The sequence below is a fragment of the Acanthaster planci genome, linkage group LG11 (assembly GCF_054643075.1).
Source record: "Acanthaster planci isolate LZ-2023a linkage group LG11, COTS_SCS, whole genome shotgun sequence".
Lineage (NCBI taxonomy): Eukaryota > Metazoa > Echinodermata > Asteroidea > Valvatida > Acanthasteridae > Acanthaster > Acanthaster planci.
The window spans coordinates 7,203,314-7,222,069 of record NC_141787.1 but is presented as its reverse complement, the minus strand read 5'-3'; the positions used below and the strand labels follow the sequence as shown (position 1 = coordinate 7,222,069).

Genomic DNA, 18,756 nt, shown 5'->3' with positions numbered 1-18,756 from the left:
CGGGACCACAAGGGATGTTTGGGTGCGTGTTCTACGTATGGGGAGACATATTTTAACAAGGATGCATTTCGAAATGTAAAGTTTGGATTCAAAGATATGTGCATATATAAGTTGTTGGAGAAAATTTTAAGTAACTTTGGTCTGATGGGAAAAGATGCAAATTTCGGGTAATGTTGATATTGGAAACAGATTGTATACCGAATAAAAAGTCGACCGATGTCAACACCAAAACGTTCAGTCTGTTGTTTGATTCTTGACACATAGGTTTTAAAGTCTGAGTCACTGGCGGCTGTGGCCTTTTGATTTTATCTTCGGAGCCGGATAATGAAAACAAAAGCAATAGAGCTAGTTTGTTGTCCAGTATGGTGGATCCGTTGGAACCACTTACCAGAAAAAGAGCCCCCAGCCCCATAAAATAATGGAATTTATTTCACTCCTTTCAGTGATTTGTCAAACCTGCAGAGGGCGTCATTGTTCATCTCCGGACAGAGGTGTTCACGGAGAGAGGGGTGCCAGCTTCAGACTTTAGAACCAAAAGACATGAAAGAGCTGTTCATAATGCGTGGGGCACAGCATGCAGCTATAGTGTGATAATTGTCCCTGTGCACTGATGCACATCCACCATTTTGGTTCCAACAGTTCAGACACTCATGTCTCAACGCTCTCCAGAAACAGCTCTGTCTCTGACCTGGAGACGTGCAGTCAATCAGACAATGATTTGAATTCATAAATGTACCCTTTGACCGTACTACCTGCGGTCTCGTAATTTTATTACCTGCATAGCGATTCAGATGACGTCGAGCGGCAAGAGGAACGAGTGATCGTTCTGACGAGTGTAAAACACGTGTTCTTTGTGCGAGAAAGCTGCGCTGCACAGATTGAGATTGCTGCAAAATCTGTTTTCTTATGCTGATGCATCCATACCCAGATACAGTCAGTGGGCTTGTTTGCAAAGAGTCCAATTTCAATATGAGAAATGATTTGCGAGTGTTGTTAGCAACGTGGAGTCTTTTCCTACCTCCATGGTAGCAAATATAGCATGCTGGGGGTACACTTAAATTACTCTCTACTCAATGCCCTTGTGATGGTTCTGAATACAACATCTTAAAAACTTCATTACAGGGCAGCACAGTGTAGTCCCATGCATTCCTTTGCATTTGTACAAAAAATTCTAGAGGGGCACCTGGTTTCACTGAATATCACTTGCTGTTATAAAGTTTCCAACAAAAGGCTTTTGAAACGCGTTTCTAGATTTACACCCGATTATCCAAAAATTACTTGAACCAAAAAATAACAAGCTCCTAGCAAATAGCAATTGGTTATGAAGTACAAGGTTTAGCAAAATAAGCAGAAATAGATACCACTATGCAAAAAAGAAAGTAAGTCTGCTGTAAATAGATCTATTTCTATCTATTTCAAGCAATATTACAAAAATACTGAATGCTTCGTGTGGTGCAGTAAAACTAACGGAGAATTCTGAATGTTCCATAGATCAATGAGGGAGGCTAGTTTTGATATTCCACGATATAAACCACTTGATATTTGTTTCACAACATCTCTCCCACAGATTCTACTTGATTCACGCAATAACTGACTTAAATACGTACAAAAATACATTTGTTTGAATAAGAAATTGGTTGAAACTTTCCTACACTTTTCCAACCTACCTCTTCACAAAATGTTTGAACTCTGCTCTGCTGGGCAAGCTCTTCAAAACTGCATGCAAATAACACAAGTACGCTTTTGCACACAACTTGTAGTCATGCATGTAGTTCTTTGGCTGCTATGGGTATACTTCTTTTGGCTGTGCACAAGAAGATACATGTAGCTAAAATAGCCAATGCCACATGACTGGCTCTCGGCCAATCAAGATACAGAGTCTGCAGGTGAGGTGTTACATACAAAGACATGTACCAAATGATCAAGGCAGAATCACATAAGAACATTTGCAACTGAAGTCAGCCATCAAGCACAACTTCAATGTAGACATATAAATGCATTATTATGCATAATACCATATAAGACTGCATAACTTTATGACAAATATACAAAATATTCAACTTTTACGGTCCCCTGAACCAGCGGTCACTGATTCTGACTTTTTACAAGATATCACACTCTAACTGAACTTGTGACTATACTTCATCATATAAGCTCACACGTACGAACTCGATGGATTCGGTGGTTGATGTGATGCCCTTCTCAAAAAGAATGAAGACATACTGTGAAGGTCCCGGATGAGCCGTCATGGTGCTGTAACCGCTGGCCTTATCCCAGATCTGAAGCTCGCCGTCCCACGTTGTCCCGTTGTCGTAACTCCATCGCAGCGTAAGGTCAACCCCTGCAGTGACACAATGCTTCTATGATTACACCACATGCGGGCTTACTTATGAGCCAACTGCATTTGACAGATTTCTCACATCAATGGAAGGGAAACAAAATTGCATGCAGATTTTAAAGGCAGGTCTTATCTTTGTCAAAGGTCATTGGCAAAGAAACTTTTATCCTTGCATGTATGCTTTCTAACATTAGGAAACGCAGTGTCCTCTTCACAGTTAATGCGCATGGGCCTCTAAGGACCCTCAAGTAGCATCCTACTTACTAGCGACAGTGCTCTTGGGATTGGAGAAAAACAGCACATTTCGATGGAGCAGCAACCCAGCAGCACACGCCGGTTCTATCAAGGTGTTATCCTCGTACACATCTTGGATTGGCAAGGTCTCCCCACCGTCGTAGCTCCACGCCACTACACGACAGTGGCATTTGAAGTGGTACTGATTGCGCGCGTTGAGCATTATTGAGCCGTTGGACAGTTCAACAGCCTAGATGCAAAAGCACACAGCAGACGGTCAGTAAAATCGGGGTCAAAGACTTAAAACAAACTGGAAGTCGGTTTGTCACAGTGGTATCTCTCTTTGCCTGCCACCGGTGACCCTGGATGAAATCCCACTAGTGCTCTCGGGATTTCATATCCTTTCTGATTTATTAACCAGAACATCAACCTATGTTTTGGGGGAAGGGCAAACTTAAAATCTCCTCCCAAAACAACTCTAAACTTTTCACCTGATCTTAACGCCCTCCTCAATCAGGTGCTACAGTACATGTATTACTATTTCTAAAAATGGTTTGTTCAATTCCAGAAAGAAAATTGCAACATGTCTCCAGTCCCCCCCCACAAGCCAATGGAGGATTCCTTCTTTGTTGTCTCTACATTAAAAACACTAAAACGAATCATGATCAGTGGGGGAAGGGGCAAGTTGCTCTTCCAGGACTTGTGGTAGGAGGATTCATTTACCAAGGAAAAAAGGAGTCATTGTTAGAGAATTTTCCAGACACAATCACGATGCCCAATATTGTTAATTGGCAAGAATGTGTCAGAGCATTTGAAAAAAGTAGTCTGTAAAAAGCGGTCTGTAGTCTTACTCTCTCAGCTCACCCCTCCTCAGCCTGTGGCCGTACTCACCTGGCACTCGTCAGGCACAAAGTCTCCTTCCACCTTCTTCTGCCCGTATGGTATTCCTTTGATGGACCCTCCCCATCGCCACGTCATCCCATGATCATCGCTCAGCAGGCAGTACACACCATCCACGTTGAAATTGCCATGACCGCAAGACACAAGCCGTCCTTTGTAGGGAGCAAATTTTTTCTGCGTCAAAAGTTTTTGACAAGAGTGGTTACAACGCATTCCCTAAAAAACTTTTAGACTAAGGCTACATGTTATTCCTCGAACAACGTTGTGATTCCTGTGCTTAGAACACCCCAACTACAATTATGTTAAATAGTACCATGACTTAGGGAATTTCTTCTCAACTTGACAGGTGTTTTGAACAATTATGTTCTACTGTTTTTAATACATATACTTCATGTTTTGTGTAACACACTCTTGGCTATGTCTATGGGATGTTACACGTGCATGCAATGGGTTCCCAACCAACGCGAATGGTCAAAATCCCGGTAGAGTTCAGTTTAATATTCAGAGCATAAAAACAAAACTATTGACAACTGCAGGTTACCTGTATGCCAAATCCTGGGCCTGGTGAAAAAGCCTGAGTTCCAATCTGCTCTGAAATATTCACAGGCTTCGACCACGTCAGCCCATCGTCAACGCTCTTCAAGAGTTTGGTGCTGGTGACATCACACCGGTCGTGGTGATTGCAGACGGTGTACATGATGAAGATGATGCCTTTCTCATCATCCACGATGACATTGCCAAGGTTGAGGCCATCGAAGATGAGGTAGCCATCATCAACAATGACTTGCATTGCCTCCCATTCATCTCCTATGGCGTCATGAGATTTACGGACAATGCAAATGTGAATGATACTAAATAACATACTGTTCCTTGAGGAGCTGATGCATTAGACAGTGTGGTGCTGGGCATATCGAAGATCAAGAAGTCTTGTTCATACATGCGCCTTTTTCCACTAAAGCAAGGTTTTAGCAGTCAGTTCCAGCTTCTGCCACGTGGCAATTATTTGACAAACCTTAGCTGTAATCTTAAGTGATTGCCTCTTTGTGTCATTTGAGTCCTGCTCAGTAAGGAAAAACTTCTTTTGGGCATTAAGTGTTCACAAAACATATTGCAACCGCTGGTTTGCAATCTGAAACACTGCCACAGCAACTGAAATGTGGTAAAAAATCAACATAGAAAGCAATTGACCCTCATTTCCCGGGCCCCCTTCAGATATGTGCCTTGCACAAACAGGACATGAAGTAATGCATTTCTTTGTTTCTTAAATTTTGTCAATCATTTTTTCGTTTTTCTGTTGGCATATGTAGGATTTCTTTTGTTTTTGCTAAATATTGGTTCAGACTTTTAAAATCAAAACAAATTCTTTGAAAAGTACCTGGATGTAACAACTACCAGCCATCCCACTGAACCTGTAGAATTTTTGAAGAGATTCTTGAAGGAAGTACCCCTCCCTCCTCCAACCTTTCTTTCAACCAGTTGTTTAAAGTGTGAGCAATATACACTCAGGTAGAACAATAACACATATCTTAGTGTGTAGGGGAATTGCAAACCCTACCCAACTCGTCCACTGATCGCCGGATCACCATGAACTTTGGGCCAGCATCACCCCCCGAGTACTTCCTGGCTTCAGCGACGGCTAAAAGGTGCCCTCCGGGGGTGTAACTGAGCAAGGGAATGCGGTAGATGCTGACTTCCGCTTCCCCTTGCATCCACAGGGGTCTCTGGGCTGCAATGAATGGATTTACCTGTGAGTGTAATGCAAAAATATGTACTTGATTTCGGCAAGAACCTCTTTGTCAGACAAGGCAGCAAGTCATTTTTGCAAATATATGTCAAGTCACAAGTCATTTGTTCAAGCCCCAGTAATTTGGTCCAGTCACTAGTCCTTCAACTGCAGGTAAATTCAAGTTACAGGTCATTTCCTCCGAACAAATGGCAAGTCACAAATCTTTTTCTATCCGTACAAGTAAAGTCACGCATTATTTTGTCCAACTGCAATAAGCAAACAGGGCAAGGTATCAACTTGAGTTATGAGTTATGAACTACTGAACTTTACTTGACTCACTTGATTAGTACTTCACTCTACCGCTCCATTTCCATGTGTACTCCAATATTACTTCAGGAAGACATGGTTGCGGGTCACTGTTTGTAAGTGCTAGTCACGTCACTTTTTGACAATCCCAAGTCACATCATCAGTCAAAGCTGGAACAGGGTAGTTGCGAGTCAAGTCACAAAAATGGTGACTCTAGTCTGACCCGTGCCCCATTCATATACACTGTACATGTACATTTGTATGGCTTACATGTAAGTCAACAACCCTGCTCTTTGGTTCGGCATCAGAAGTGTTGACTGAAACAGTGCGCAAATTGTGTTTCATAAGTTGATAGGCCTAACTTTAATCCTTTTCACGTCAATAGTACAAAAAACTCAGCTGGGACAACTGGTAACAGATAAGCCTACTGTACATGTAATTTTGGAGAGTTGTTAATTACCTTCAACCGGTGAGTCATGTGACAGCTCAAAGTACATTTTCCCAACAAAACACAATTGCTTAACTCTGTTTTTAAAGATGAAGTGTACCTGTTCCTCTTTCATTTCAGTTGATGAAGTAATGAAAGCTTCAGCTCCCCTGAGTCCCCACTTTGAAATTTAGAGCTCCATGGTTTGAAAACGTTACTTTTTAAAGGAAATCTCCATCTGTTAAAAAGGTGTATTAGTCCAAAATTAGATGCAACCTATAAAGGACATTTTCTTTCAACACAAATGAAGAAGTATTTGGGGGAAACATATCGCAATAAACAGGGAAATTTGTGCCCCTGTCTGAGTAACTTGCCTTTTGGAATAATTTGGACATGGTCTCTCAACTAGGATTGACCATACTGTAGTTCTAAGGGCAGCTTTATTTAATGTGCCATTAGACTTAAAGTTTTGGCAACATAATTGGGCTAGCTACATGTAGCTACAATCCTGGACAAAACTGTTAGGACACGTTTCAGTGGCCACACCCCTTGCAGGTCCCCCACTCCCCCGTCCATATTGTCATCTCGAGCTGGAACTCAGACCGCGCAATGCAACCCAACATTGAGAGGGGGCCCGGGGATGGGGAGCCCAATGAGATTTGGCCAGGATTGTAGCTCCATCCAACAAGCCTCTGAGGATACTCCACGACTAATGTCAGTACTACAGCATCCTAGCTACTGCTGAACATTTTGTGTTTACCTTGCATTAGATTGTAATGAATGAAGTATAATTTGTTGTTTTTCCTTGCTTGTGTAATAAGTAGTTTAAAAAAGCTGTGCTTGTCCTTAATGTTTAGTTTGTCGTAAAAATTTGTTTAGTTTTTTCTTTGGTTTTTGTCCTGTGGGTAACAGTGTCATGTCCATCTGCGGATCACAGGTGTAAATCCAGAGGGATATCCCCCCCTTTGGCATGTTTGGGGAGGGGGGATGGATGGGCTATTCAATCATTCCCCCACTGTTCCGTTGTAGGTGAGAGAAGCAGATCTTGAAGAATTTCTAGAAGACTTACAACCAAAATGGACTGTATATTCAATATTACTCAAAAATTGAGACCAGAAAAACCATAAATATGGCGTTCTGATGGAAGATTCTACATGTACCTGTACATGAATGCAATATATCTAGCAGCTGTACATCTGTACCGTGAGTATCATGTCAACCCCCCCCAGCACTCTCAAATTTCCACGGCCAGGAAATTCATCCCTGCATGTTTAGAAATCCCAGCATGTACTGCATGTTTAGAAAACCCATCAAGGTGATTACATGTACATGTAGTTGAATTTCATTCAAAGATTCCTCCCACAATTTCCCATTTCCCATGTTCCAGTACACCACGGCTAGACATTCTCCACAGCTTTAAAAGTACATGTACATGTATGATGTAGGCCTGTGACTCCATTGCTTTTTGATTAAATTTATTGTTCTTTTGATTTGTAGGCCTACTTCTTGTGTTTAATGTTATTCCTAATAATTTTATATTTCAACGAACAGTCACACAAAGGCCTAAATACGTAGGCCTACATGTACATGAATACATGCATGCAGTACAGTAGGCCCTACATAGACCTAAACATTTTAGGAAAGAGTTCCACAATACCATACCCCCTCCTTCCTCCATGACCATACGTACAACAGTACTAATTATTCCGTACAGTGACCTACATGTACATGTAGTTAGCCTATTATTAGCCATCAGAAAGCAAAAGCATATCAAGGAATGTTCAATGTAGGAAGGAAAAAACAAGGTCGTCTAAAAAATAATTTTTAAGACTAGTCTCATTGGATTTGTGCACAGGGTGTCGAGTGGCGTCCGAATAATACATGTATATCAATCATGGAACTCTTTCCAAGTTTTGAAATATTGTACTCTTGCAGGGCCCTAGACCTACTGGCCCTAGATATTTGTACGAAAGTGGCGTACCTTTGCAGCTGATGGCTGGCCAACTCCAAGATTCACATGACTCAACAAGACCAGCGTCAATGCCAAATGTATGCCAAATGATGTGAAACAAACTCTGATAGTGCGTACCACCAGTGCCACCAAAGCTACTTCCTCCATCATTGGTAATACAATCAATTGGAAGGTACATGCCCTGACCACCATGGAGCTATCACTGACACGAAATAAACTGCATACGACGACTGTTTCCGAACTAACTAGTTTATGCCTGAATCGCTCGACGTTTTCCGTGCTAACCTGCCACACAAAACAGCCGTAATCCAGTTTAACTATATCATGACTCCTCGAATTGCCTCTTCTTGCATCTGAACACACAGTCATCGACCAGGAGTTAAAAGACGGTGAACTCGTCGTGTTTGTAGAGGCCTAGTTACTCGGACTGACACTCCACTAGCACTAGGCCTAACCAACTTGTACTAACAAGATTGAGAATTTAACAGCAGAAAACTTCTTTATTTAAAATTCAGCCATGTTGACTCACCCCTCTGTGGTATCCTTAGTATTTCAACAGTCAGAATTTTAATTCCAAGTAAAGATTTGAAAAGTTGAGCAGTGTAAACGGAACAGTATACAGTGGGCAAACCAAATTATTTTGACCACACTACAGACGACTTACTTTGAAAGCTTCTGAACCATGAATAGTCTGGTGCAGTACGGTGCGTCTCCTGCACGCAGTGTGGTACGTACATGTACTTCACATTTATTTTCGACACTTGAAATTCCTCCCTATCTTAAAATGTTGTTTGTGGACGATATCAGAGGGCCATTTTTTTCTCCCTTTACAACCCGGCCAATGGACGGACATGAACTATAGGCGTTCATCCGGGGGCTTTTACAAGCAATTGCTTTTACAAGCAAATTTTTCGCAATGCAGCGATTTGTTTTCACCGCTATACTCACCAAGCTCCCAGATCCGTGTAAGTCTGGTGGCAAGATCCATAAAGCGACTCAGTTCACGCGCGCGCAATGAATTTTTTCCACCCGTTGCACGTGGACGACGTCTTCACGGTAACGACACCATGTACGAAAGAAGGATCGAAGCGGCGCCACATGTGCAAGCGAGATAGGTCCTTCAAAACTTAGTTATTTAATTACTTACCAAAACCAGCGTTTTCAATTCATTCTGCCTGCAGATTTTACTTTTTATAGGCATACTGACAGGCTGGAAGACAGGGCTTTTTTTGTTGAAAATTCCACTTTTTAGGTCTACGTTGAGAGTCGATTTTGGCATATTTTTTTGTAACACAGCATCCTAAGTTTTGTGGTTTACTTTCCCCACTCTAATTTTGCCGTTATCTATTGTCACCTTCAACCACACTTTATACTCTTCTTCAGTTTAAAGCATTTGACCTCCCTACTAGGTTCAGTGCAATGAAGAGTGAAATTTTAAAGCGTTTAAATTTACCATGCTTTACTGGATAACACATGGCGCTGTTACTAGGATGTCATCATGGGAAGACGTGGGTCGGTTTTTCTGTTCAGTTGTACAGCCGGCATTTACTTACTGAAAACAATTTCTGACAAAGGGTTGCTTCCTTGCTTACTGCTGTGTAGGCCTACTGATGATCACACATTTTTTTAAAAATGCAAGAGTTACTGTGCCAAACAGAAAATGCACTGAGGATATCTTTCTGGGATGACATCACAGTTTTGCTCAAAGACACAAAAAACTCCGCATAAAACCAAAAGGCAGTAAAATATCCGTGAAAGTAGTAAAACAAACATTGAAAATTAGAGTAACGGAGACGCTATGACGCATTTTGGAGTTTTGAATTTTTAAAAATCCCATTGCTGCTACAATTAAGAAAAGATGGTTTCAATTTCTTAAATCTTTAATTCTTAAAGCTTTCACACATTAAACAAGCATCTTAACGCACCTGATCAAGACTAAAACCAAAACCGGTGAATTATATACCCTGAAATAGTACTTCTTAGTTATCGTGAAAAATGATAACTAAAAGGGAAAAACAATGCCAGAGTGTGTGTAATATTATTTTGCAATACCATCTCGGTAAGTAAAAGTCCAATAACTATCAACATAAAAATGTTGTGCAGTGCGGTAACTATACAACATAAAATCAGTGCAATTGTATTATAAACAGGTATAAAAGCAGGTGTATTTCTGAACATATTGCTATTCAAATACCCCCAAAATTGTATTAAAAGCATGTATTCTAAGTACAAAGCGTTTTTACCCAACAAACTAGATTATACTTTGATTGCATGTACACCACTTACATTTGCTTAGTGCAAACATACATAATAGGCCCTATGTATGTTTGCACTAAGCAAATCATGCTTCCCTTACATATATATACACAAGTGTACCGCGACATCCTTTTAAGTAGCAAACTTTTTCACAGAAATAACAATCTGCATAAGTACCAACAAGCCAGCACAGTTTCAAGCAAATGTTTAAGAGAACGTGCAATGGCAAAAAGCACTATCGGAAATTTGGCAAAGTTGCTCCATCTGGCATGTACTGTTATTGCAAAGAAACAAGGAAATTTCAAAATGACTAAATAGAACTTTTCCTCAAAAATGCTTAGCATCTAAGTTGATGTATGTAGCTATTTCAATCGTGCTTACCATTACTGATTTTTAAAGTTGCAGTAGTTACAATTATAATCAGACAATTTAGACAGGTTACGAGATGAAAATGGTGCATGGTACAGCAGAGGTAGCAGTGTGTGAGGATGTTGTGCACTTACAATGTAACATCATACATACACTTTCTAAGGAACACATGCATTGCACCACGGGCCGAAGGATTTTCAAAGTGAGGAGACCAGTCGATCAGGCATCAGACATTAATAGACCAATGCGTTAACCCCTGCCCCATTATTGGACTTGCCAAAAGTGGGGACCGCCCTTCCTGACTCAAAAAGCGGAAGGGGTCCCATTCTTCTCAATGCACCTAACAGAGGTCAGTTGATCACGATGACCATTTTGGCCTGGGTGTCCAAGACACCCGTTTTTAACGCCTTCCTTGTACATAAATACATGTACACATACCGGTCTTTCTTTTCAATGCAAACAATGGCACCAAATAGGGGCGTTCAAAAGTTGGGACCAGTACCTCAAGTATCCTCTACTGGTGAGTTTGATGATTGTGAACGAGTCTTCAGTTACCACTATATCATGAAAACTAAGTGGCTTGGTTAGCATTCATAAAAAAGGGGTAGAATTAAATAAATTTTATTCTGTGGGGATTATAATTGTTCTGAAAGGGTCTAACTGTACCTCTTTGGGTGTCGCGGCAAGCTGCACAATGACTTCGAGCTTTAATGCTATTTCTGAAATCTGAGCTCTGCATCTGAAAGACATTGTCCTCTTCGGCCAAGAATTTTGGAAACAACAGGTTGGAATGGGCTCTCGCTATCTCTCAGATTGCTTACTCTCTTGAAAAGAAAAGTTGTCTATAAAGACAACCAATCAGCCCCAGCGATGGTGACAACATGTCAGATCTCACACACTGATGCCTCAGAAGTATGGCAACGGAAGTTACACATTTCTATATATAGAAGCTTCTTAAAGAGACCAGAGAGATCATGAGATAGGGTGGCAGCCCATTCAGAGTATACATGTATGTGTAAGTTTATAATTTCACCAGCAGACATCTATGTTGACAGGTAAGGGTACCGATCTTACCATGGAGCAATAGTTGGCAAAAAGTTCCTTATTGGACATGAGTGGTTTTTGGTACAAAAGACCCTGGGTCATTTTGTGCTGACAATCTACTGTGTACACACTGAACCTGTGCATGTTTGAGTTCCATATAGAAACTACATGCTCACCAGTGACCGTGGGCATTTGTGCACATTTGTGCTGTAAAACCATAGGAGGGTTAAACCACTTAGACAAGCAGTGTGTTTGCAGATATACAAAAACTTCCCGCATATACAATAAAACAATTATACAACTCTTGTGTTAATCTTACCACTTCTGCTGTGCGTATTTGCCACATCTTCATAACACAGCATACCATCTTTGCCAGTGCAAGTAGGTGAAGTAGTTTTTTAACTCAGTGCTTAATCTAATCAAGGGAAAGGCAACATATAAAGCAATATCCCTCCATTAAGAACAAGCCAATGAAGAGAAGTTGGTGTTCTTATTTATCTGAAAAGGGCTAAGAAGCTTGGGAGTCATTCAGAGGGCTTGGTATAGACCTCTATCATGGGGCAGCCATCTTGCATTTCCAATATTCAAAGCACTGTAACTAAACTGAGGCAGGAAGGAAAGAGTTTGTTCCCTTTTATCAATATGTGAAGTTGTATTAATGTTGCCAAAGGGGCTACAGGGAACAAGACAAACATGGCAGCATCATGATAAAGCTCTACTGTCACTAAAAAAGATTCCACTGAAATAAAATTGTTGTGCCCTGTAACATTTAAACTTTGTGTTTTCTCTGTTTCTTCCGTCAATGAGTTGTTAACGGGACTTTTAGAAAAAAATGTGTTGAAGACTGACTTATTAACTTCTACCAATACAGTACATGTACATTAATACAATACTTGCATCTTGGGCATCAAGTGTAAATAAAGAAGTCAGCTATCTCTTGTCATACAGGCTCACCCGTACAAAGTTAACTGATTCAGTTGAATATGAAACACCCTTCTCAAAGAGTATGAAGATGTACTGTGAAGGTCCCGGATGAGCCGTCATGGTGCTGTACCCGCTGGCCTTATCCCAGATCTGAAGCTCGCCGTCCCACGTTGTTCCATTGTCGTAACTCCATCGCAGCGTCAGGTCAACTCCTGCATGGGAGCAAGAGTAGAATAATTAGAAAGGAATCTCATTTCCCACCAATTCACAACTACAAATTTTCAGACAGCTATGGACAATACCCCTAGGTTTTTGGCTGCCTCACTTGGAAACTCCTGCTTTGTTTCACTATGATTCATAAACTTTCAGACCATGCCATACATGTGACCGGCTTTAGCAAAACCCAGCATTTGGGTGAAAATTCAAAATTTGAAACTGGGATCACTGTAATGTACGTATAAAAACAAACTTTCATTTGATGCGTGTTTGAGGAAGTTTGAATAAATTCTGAAAGAGATATGGAACCTGAAATTAGATTTCAACTTGAGAAAAACGGCCTTTAAAGTCAATAAACCAATTTAAGCATTTTAGAACAATTGTTCCAACAAAAACTATACAGTTGGCCATTGAAAAAGGATCAGCAGTGAAATTCAAATGGCATTCGGTGTAAAAAGACTTGTTTCTAAAGTGCCGTGACTGAAGCATACAGACAGACCCAGTCACAAAGCTCTGATCAAAGATTCCACTTACTTTCAGTAGTACTTTTTGGATTAGTGAAGAACAGCACATCTCTGTAAAACAGCAGTCCTGCCGCACACGCTGGTTCAATCAAAACCTTATCCTCGTACACATCCTTCAAGGGGAAGGACTCGGCCCCATCATAACTGCGTGCCACCATGCGACAGTGGCAGTTGTAGAAGTGGGCATTGCGGATGTTTAGCATAATGGAGCCGTCTGACAGTTCAACAGCCTGTAGACAAAAGCATGAAATTGGGGCAAAGTAAGCCACTGCAAAGTAATTTGAAGTAAGTATGTGTTTGTGGAAAACAGAGCGAAGCAATATGTAAAAGGGCACATACATGTACACTTACAGTACATTGCAACTGAGAATTAACCTCAAAAGAAAGAAAGCTTTTCACACTTTTTCCCATCCGGGAAAATGAATATTCATTTCACAAACTGTGAAAATGTTCCCCTCAGTGGGAAAAATTTGCACACTTTTCCCGTCTGTGGAAAAGAAATTCCAAAGTGGGAAATTTTTTTCACACTTTTTTCACCAGTGGAAAAATGTTTACACCTTTTTGCACAAGTGGGAAAAAATTTCACAAGTGGAAAAATTTTCACAAATGGGAATATTTTCACACTTTTTTCACAAGTGGGAAAATTTTTCGCAGCTTTTTTTCACAAGCGGGAAATTCGCCTGTGAATGTGAATGAGATTCTTTTCATAATATTACCCAGTCGTTTCCACAGGGTTAAGTTTCAAGTTGCAATGTAATTGAAGGTTTCTACATTTTCAGTTTCTTCATTGATAGACCCGTTGCAGCTGGTACTCAGTAATGGTTCCTTTAACATGGCAAGGGATCATTGAAAAAATGTGAAGTGCAATCCCTCTATTAAACATAAATGCGGATGCGGTGGACATGGTTTACTTTTAAAGGTCCCAACAACTGTGCGAAAGTGGTGCACACACTCTCTATTAGATGGATGCGTAGATGCACCATTCAGGGGAATGCCTTTCACTGCCTCTACAGCCCCTTTGCAGAACCAGAGCTGCCAACCTCACTTGACCAAAAATCCTATAATTTTACCTTAAAAAGTCCTATTTTCCCCCCAAAATCTCCAATTCTTCACTGTTGTGTAACTTGGAGCTTGATTCGGATGTGAACAATCGAGCGAGATGCACAGTCTACATCCATAGTTTATGTACAGTGCACAGACAAACTGCACAAACGAAGCAGCAACAGACAATAGAGGGCCTAATGGGTGGACACCTCATCATGCATGTTGCATGCATTTGCATGGAAGGTCCAACATTGCCGACAATTGATGTTACCGTGCGAAATTCAGCCAAACAATAGATAAAAAACTAAAATAATTTTGGGTGAATTGTATTTTATTGAGAAAAATTATAATGTCATATTGTCAATGAAAAATCGTATGAAAACGATAAAATCGTACTGGTTGGCAGCTCTGCAGAACCCATCATGTTTGCAAAAGTGATCATAAACCAAAAACCAATTTAACAATTCGAATTTAGGAATGCAAGGCAGCTCAGCTATCAAGGTCCATCTGCTTCTTATAAGATATACACTTCCAACATGTCCAAATACTCTGTGCAAATCTGCAAGGCATACCCTCAATGGGTGTGGCTGATTAGAAAATTTTCAGTTGCATCAAATGTTAAAATTCACTGCTGGTTCCAGATATTCACCAGATCAATTTTTCTGCTGACCACAACAGCATGTGTACCTGATTTTCGTCTGGTACAAAGTCCCCATTCCGTTTGATGTAGCCCCCGACACGCCATGTCGTCCCATGGTCGTCGCTGAGTAGGCACTGCACACCACCACCAAACCTACTGCCATGTCCACAGGAGACCAGACGGCCCTGGTGTGGAGCCAGTTTTTTCTGGTGAAAGGAAACAATGCATTTATAATCCATTGAGGGTTGCCTGAAACAAATATTTGAATAATCTGCTTGCTCCACAGGACTATAATTTACAAATCAACAACTAAATATTCCTTTCCAAAAATGCATGCTGCTTCATGGTCAATGTATTTAGTTTCTTGGGGGACAGATGAAACTGGAGCAAAGCATCTTGCTGAGAAATAAGTGAAATGAGAAATTTCATTGAAATAAAATGTTTCAAGTTTCAACCATTTTATGGTAAGAAAATCACCCCCCCCCGGTTGGACAAGAGGGTCAAAGTTACAAGCTAGCTCTATTCTTCCTTTCCTGCTTCCATTTTTTTTAAAGGACATTAACAGTCTGCAATCTGACTGCCATTACAGTGTCTGCACTGTGTTTATAGCAGCCCTGTAACTGTGAGACAGGCTGATCTGACAAACACTAACTATTGCCCTGTGTTTCTTTAATGCACACGCAAATTCACTGAAATAATTTTTATGAAATTGCTTGTGGGTACTCTGTGCAGTATGCCCGCGATCAAACTGAGGTGAGTTGAGACTTTCTTGCTTGGCAAGAGGACTCTTATCTTGTTCGTGCATGGTTCTAATTCACACACAGATAACTGTATACCTCATTCCTAGCTTCAGCACGGAACCCCAATTGCACATTTTACCCAGTACACAAAATGCTATCTACCTGAAAACCAAAGCCTGGGCCCGGAGCAAAGGACTGGCAGCCAATCTGCTTTGAGATGTTGATCGACTTGGACCACGTCAGTCCGTCATCCAAGCTCTTGACCAGCATGGTACTGGGGTTGTTACACTGGTCGTGGTGATTGCAGACGGTGTACATGATGAAGATGATGCCTTTCTCGTCGTCCACGATGATGGTTCCCAGGTTGATACCATCAATGATGAGATAGCCATCGTCGACGATGAATTGCATCAGGTCCCATTTTTCACCTAGGAAACAGTAGATGAAGATAAATAGGAAACAGTGCATGAAGATAAATCCATGGCAGACTTAGTTCGGATAAGATTTGTGGAACTCAAACTTTAAGGAGTGTAAAATTCTCGCAAACTTCAACATTATCTGTTTTGGTACAACCTTAGATGTCCTCGTAAGTAGTTAATGTACTTTACTTCAGTGTCATATCCTTTCTTCAAACCCATCTGAGACAATAGTGCCCTCTTTTGCTCAGGGCTGGAGACGGTGGCTGGCTGGTCGTGATCTTAACATGTCATAGCTAGAGCGGTGTTGTTGAACTTCTTGTTAGATTATTAAAACTTTTAGATACATGTACATCTTAAAGGGTCACAACATTCAGTAGGACTTTCATAAGCTGTTCCTCCTAAGGACAGAATGTTCAAGATAATATAATAGTTTTGTTCTTGTCTTTCTGCTGCATACTAACCATTTTTCACACCACAGAAACAGAGGACATTATACAAGTTTGTTACCAATTTTACAACTCCAATTTGTTCAAATGGGATATGATGGTTGAACACGTAAGGTGGACCCTCCAAACAAAATCTGCATCACAGATTTGAAGAGTCACGTCAATAATTGTTATGTTTTTGTATCCAAATCACATAATAGAAAGACAAATGCATGCCCCAGGTTTCCAGTATTTTCTGCATGGGTAACAAGTTTGCATGGCCAGTTATGTGGCATACATGTATATGAAAGTAACTGTCCTGCCAGGACGGTGATGACCAATGACCAACTAGTATGGGAGATACTGTATTTACTACGTGCATTTTAGGTGCTTGTACATGAACATGTGCAATTGTCAAACAGTGGTTGCAGTGTGAGCTGCTGTAAATTAGACATCACAACGGATGCTGTGCAATGCGCGGGAACCTACCCAATGCATCCAAGGACCTTCGGATGGCAATAAACTTGGGCCCAGCATCTCCCGCCGAGTACTTCCTGGCTTCAGTGGCAGCTAGAAGGTGCCCTTCGGGGGTGTAACTGAGCAAGGGAATGCGGTAGATGTTCACCTCTGCCTCTCCGTGCCTCCACAAGGTCTTCTGAGCGGCTATGTGGGGACTCACCTGTTTGGTATGGACAGACTGGTCAACTGTCTTGCAATGCAGGAGCGTCAGCAGGTGTGCTATGGATAAGTGGACCTTGACAGTAGGGTAGGATAGCTAGTCAATCACACCATATGTTTTCTGCACAGACACAAGTCTGTTAATTGATGTAGGTTCTACTATAGCACCCCGGCTACACGGAATCACTACAGTTCATTTTCAGACTTACTCTATGAGGTCATTTTGACACCAAATTTGTAAGGATCAAATACACAATTCAGTAGGCCATGCATACTTTTCCACTGCAGTGCTCAATGCACGCGGGCTGGCACACATATAGCCTTGAACTTAAAATGGTCACAACAAAACCATCTGTCTAATTCAGTGCAAAACTCACATTCAAAACTAACGCATGCTGAAATTTTAAAAAAAGTCAAGCAAGGCACAATAGTTGAAAAAGTGGGAGGGGGTGGCCAGTGGCCCCCACTCGAATAGCAAAGTGCGTACAGCAAAGTGTGTTACGAGTGTTGTCATATGCATGGTTGTCTACAAACAATTAAGCTCACCTGCCCTGCTCCCAGTCTAAATGCCTGTTGAATAACAAACCAAAGGATGAATACAAAATTTAAACACGATAGACGTACGCGAAAAGTGTACAAAAAGTTAAATTTTTCAAGAATATTCTGGGCCATTTTAGTAAAACCACGGAGGAATAAGCACACACAAGTCAGCTCCAAGTAGTTCTGCACGTGCATCCCATAGTCGAAAGATAATATGGACGCACACATGCGCTAGAGGGCGGTGTGGCGATGACTTCGGATAAAATTGAGCACTGAACTGGCGTTCACTCTTAATTATATCTTAAAGCTGTGATAGATGGCCACGAAAGGACTTTTAATAAATAAGCCTACTTCATGGATTTCATTGAGATCTTGTTTTGTGGACTTCATTTTCATCTGTTAGAAAACCATTGAAATTGCTGTCAGACTTTGCTATCAAGAGGATTTGAAACACAGTCCTCTACTTGCACCACCAGTCAACCGACAAATAAACCAAAATTAATGATTGGTCTCGTTCTTATATCCGCTCACAACTCTCCGACATAAAAGGCCAGATTTCACATACTCCAACCAGGAGTTATTGCAAGTCACCAGAGATGATGTGTCACTGAATGGGAAAGTACCATCATCTTTTCACACTTTCACACAAAAAATTGCTCCCTTCCCCGATAATTTCGTACTGGATGCGCCTTTGTCGCTCCAGTAGGCCTACCAAAGTAAACATGTCACGCACACATGACCAGTAAAAGGCATCAATATATTATCGATACACTTTACGATGTTCCTGGCCTTGTCTAGGGATTCTCCTGACAACTTGTTTACCTCTCTAAAAGCCATATCACCCTGTGGGAACTTACTCCAATACGACTTTTCGGGCGTCTCCCGCCCCTCGTCAGGTGCGAATGCTTGAATGTTTCCTTGAAGAACAATCCGACGCGCGTTGTGTTTCGGGACCCCGGGGAACGCGTCGATTGCTTAAATCCCATGGAAACCAGGGTTGTCCAATTTTCATCCTTCAGCTCTCTATGGTTGT

General features: G+C 41.2%; 2 protein-coding genes across 11 annotated transcripts; both read right to left on the bottom strand.

Moving 5' to 3' along the window:
* Positions 1 to 733: 733 nt before the first annotated feature.
* LOC110986888 (sialidase-1-like) lies at positions 734 to 8,934 on the bottom strand. 7 transcript variants are annotated; one of them, XM_022249168.2, is made up of 7 exons: positions 7,914 to 8,050; positions 5,538 to 5,675; positions 5,028 to 5,217; positions 4,014 to 4,279; positions 3,464 to 3,646; positions 2,603 to 2,822; positions 734 to 2,341 (listed from the first exon to the last, which is right to left on the bottom strand). In XM_022249168.2, exons 3-7 carry the CDS (start codon positions 5,179 to 5,181, stop codon positions 2,136 to 2,138), a joined length of 1,029 nt encoding a protein of 342 aa, XP_022104860.1. In that variant the 5' UTR covers positions 5,182 to 5,217; positions 5,538 to 5,675; positions 7,914 to 8,050; the 3' UTR covers positions 734 to 2,135. The 7 variants fall into 7 exon arrangements, with proteins under 7 accessions (XP_022104860.1, XP_086999488.1, XP_022104859.1 ...); XM_087143362.1 differs by having other exon boundaries at positions 5,028 to 5,198; XM_022249167.2 differs by lacking the exons at positions 5,538 to 5,675; positions 7,914 to 8,050 and adding an exon at positions 8,853 to 8,934.
* A 773-nt stretch (positions 8,935 to 9,707) lies between these two features.
* On the bottom strand, positions 9,708 to 18,724 carry LOC110986892 (sialidase-1-like). 4 transcript variants are annotated; one of them, XM_087143392.1, is made up of 7 exons: positions 18,581 to 18,724; positions 17,730 to 17,753; positions 16,995 to 17,259; positions 15,824 to 16,089; positions 14,969 to 15,127; positions 13,248 to 13,467; positions 9,708 to 12,709 (listed from the first exon to the last, which is right to left on the bottom strand). In XM_087143392.1, the coding sequence occupies exons 1-7, from the start codon at positions 18,707 to 18,709 to the stop codon at positions 12,504 to 12,506; spliced, it is 1,269 nt and encodes a 422-aa protein (XP_086999518.1). In that variant the 5' UTR covers positions 18,710 to 18,724; the 3' UTR covers positions 9,708 to 12,503. The 4 variants fall into 4 exon arrangements, with proteins under 4 accessions (XP_086999518.1, XP_022104868.2, XP_086999516.1 ...); XM_022249176.2 differs by having other exon boundaries at positions 16,995 to 17,184; XM_087143390.1 differs by lacking the exon at positions 18,581 to 18,724 and having other exon boundaries at positions 17,730 to 17,942.
* Between the last annotated feature and the right edge of the window lie 32 nt (positions 18,725 to 18,756).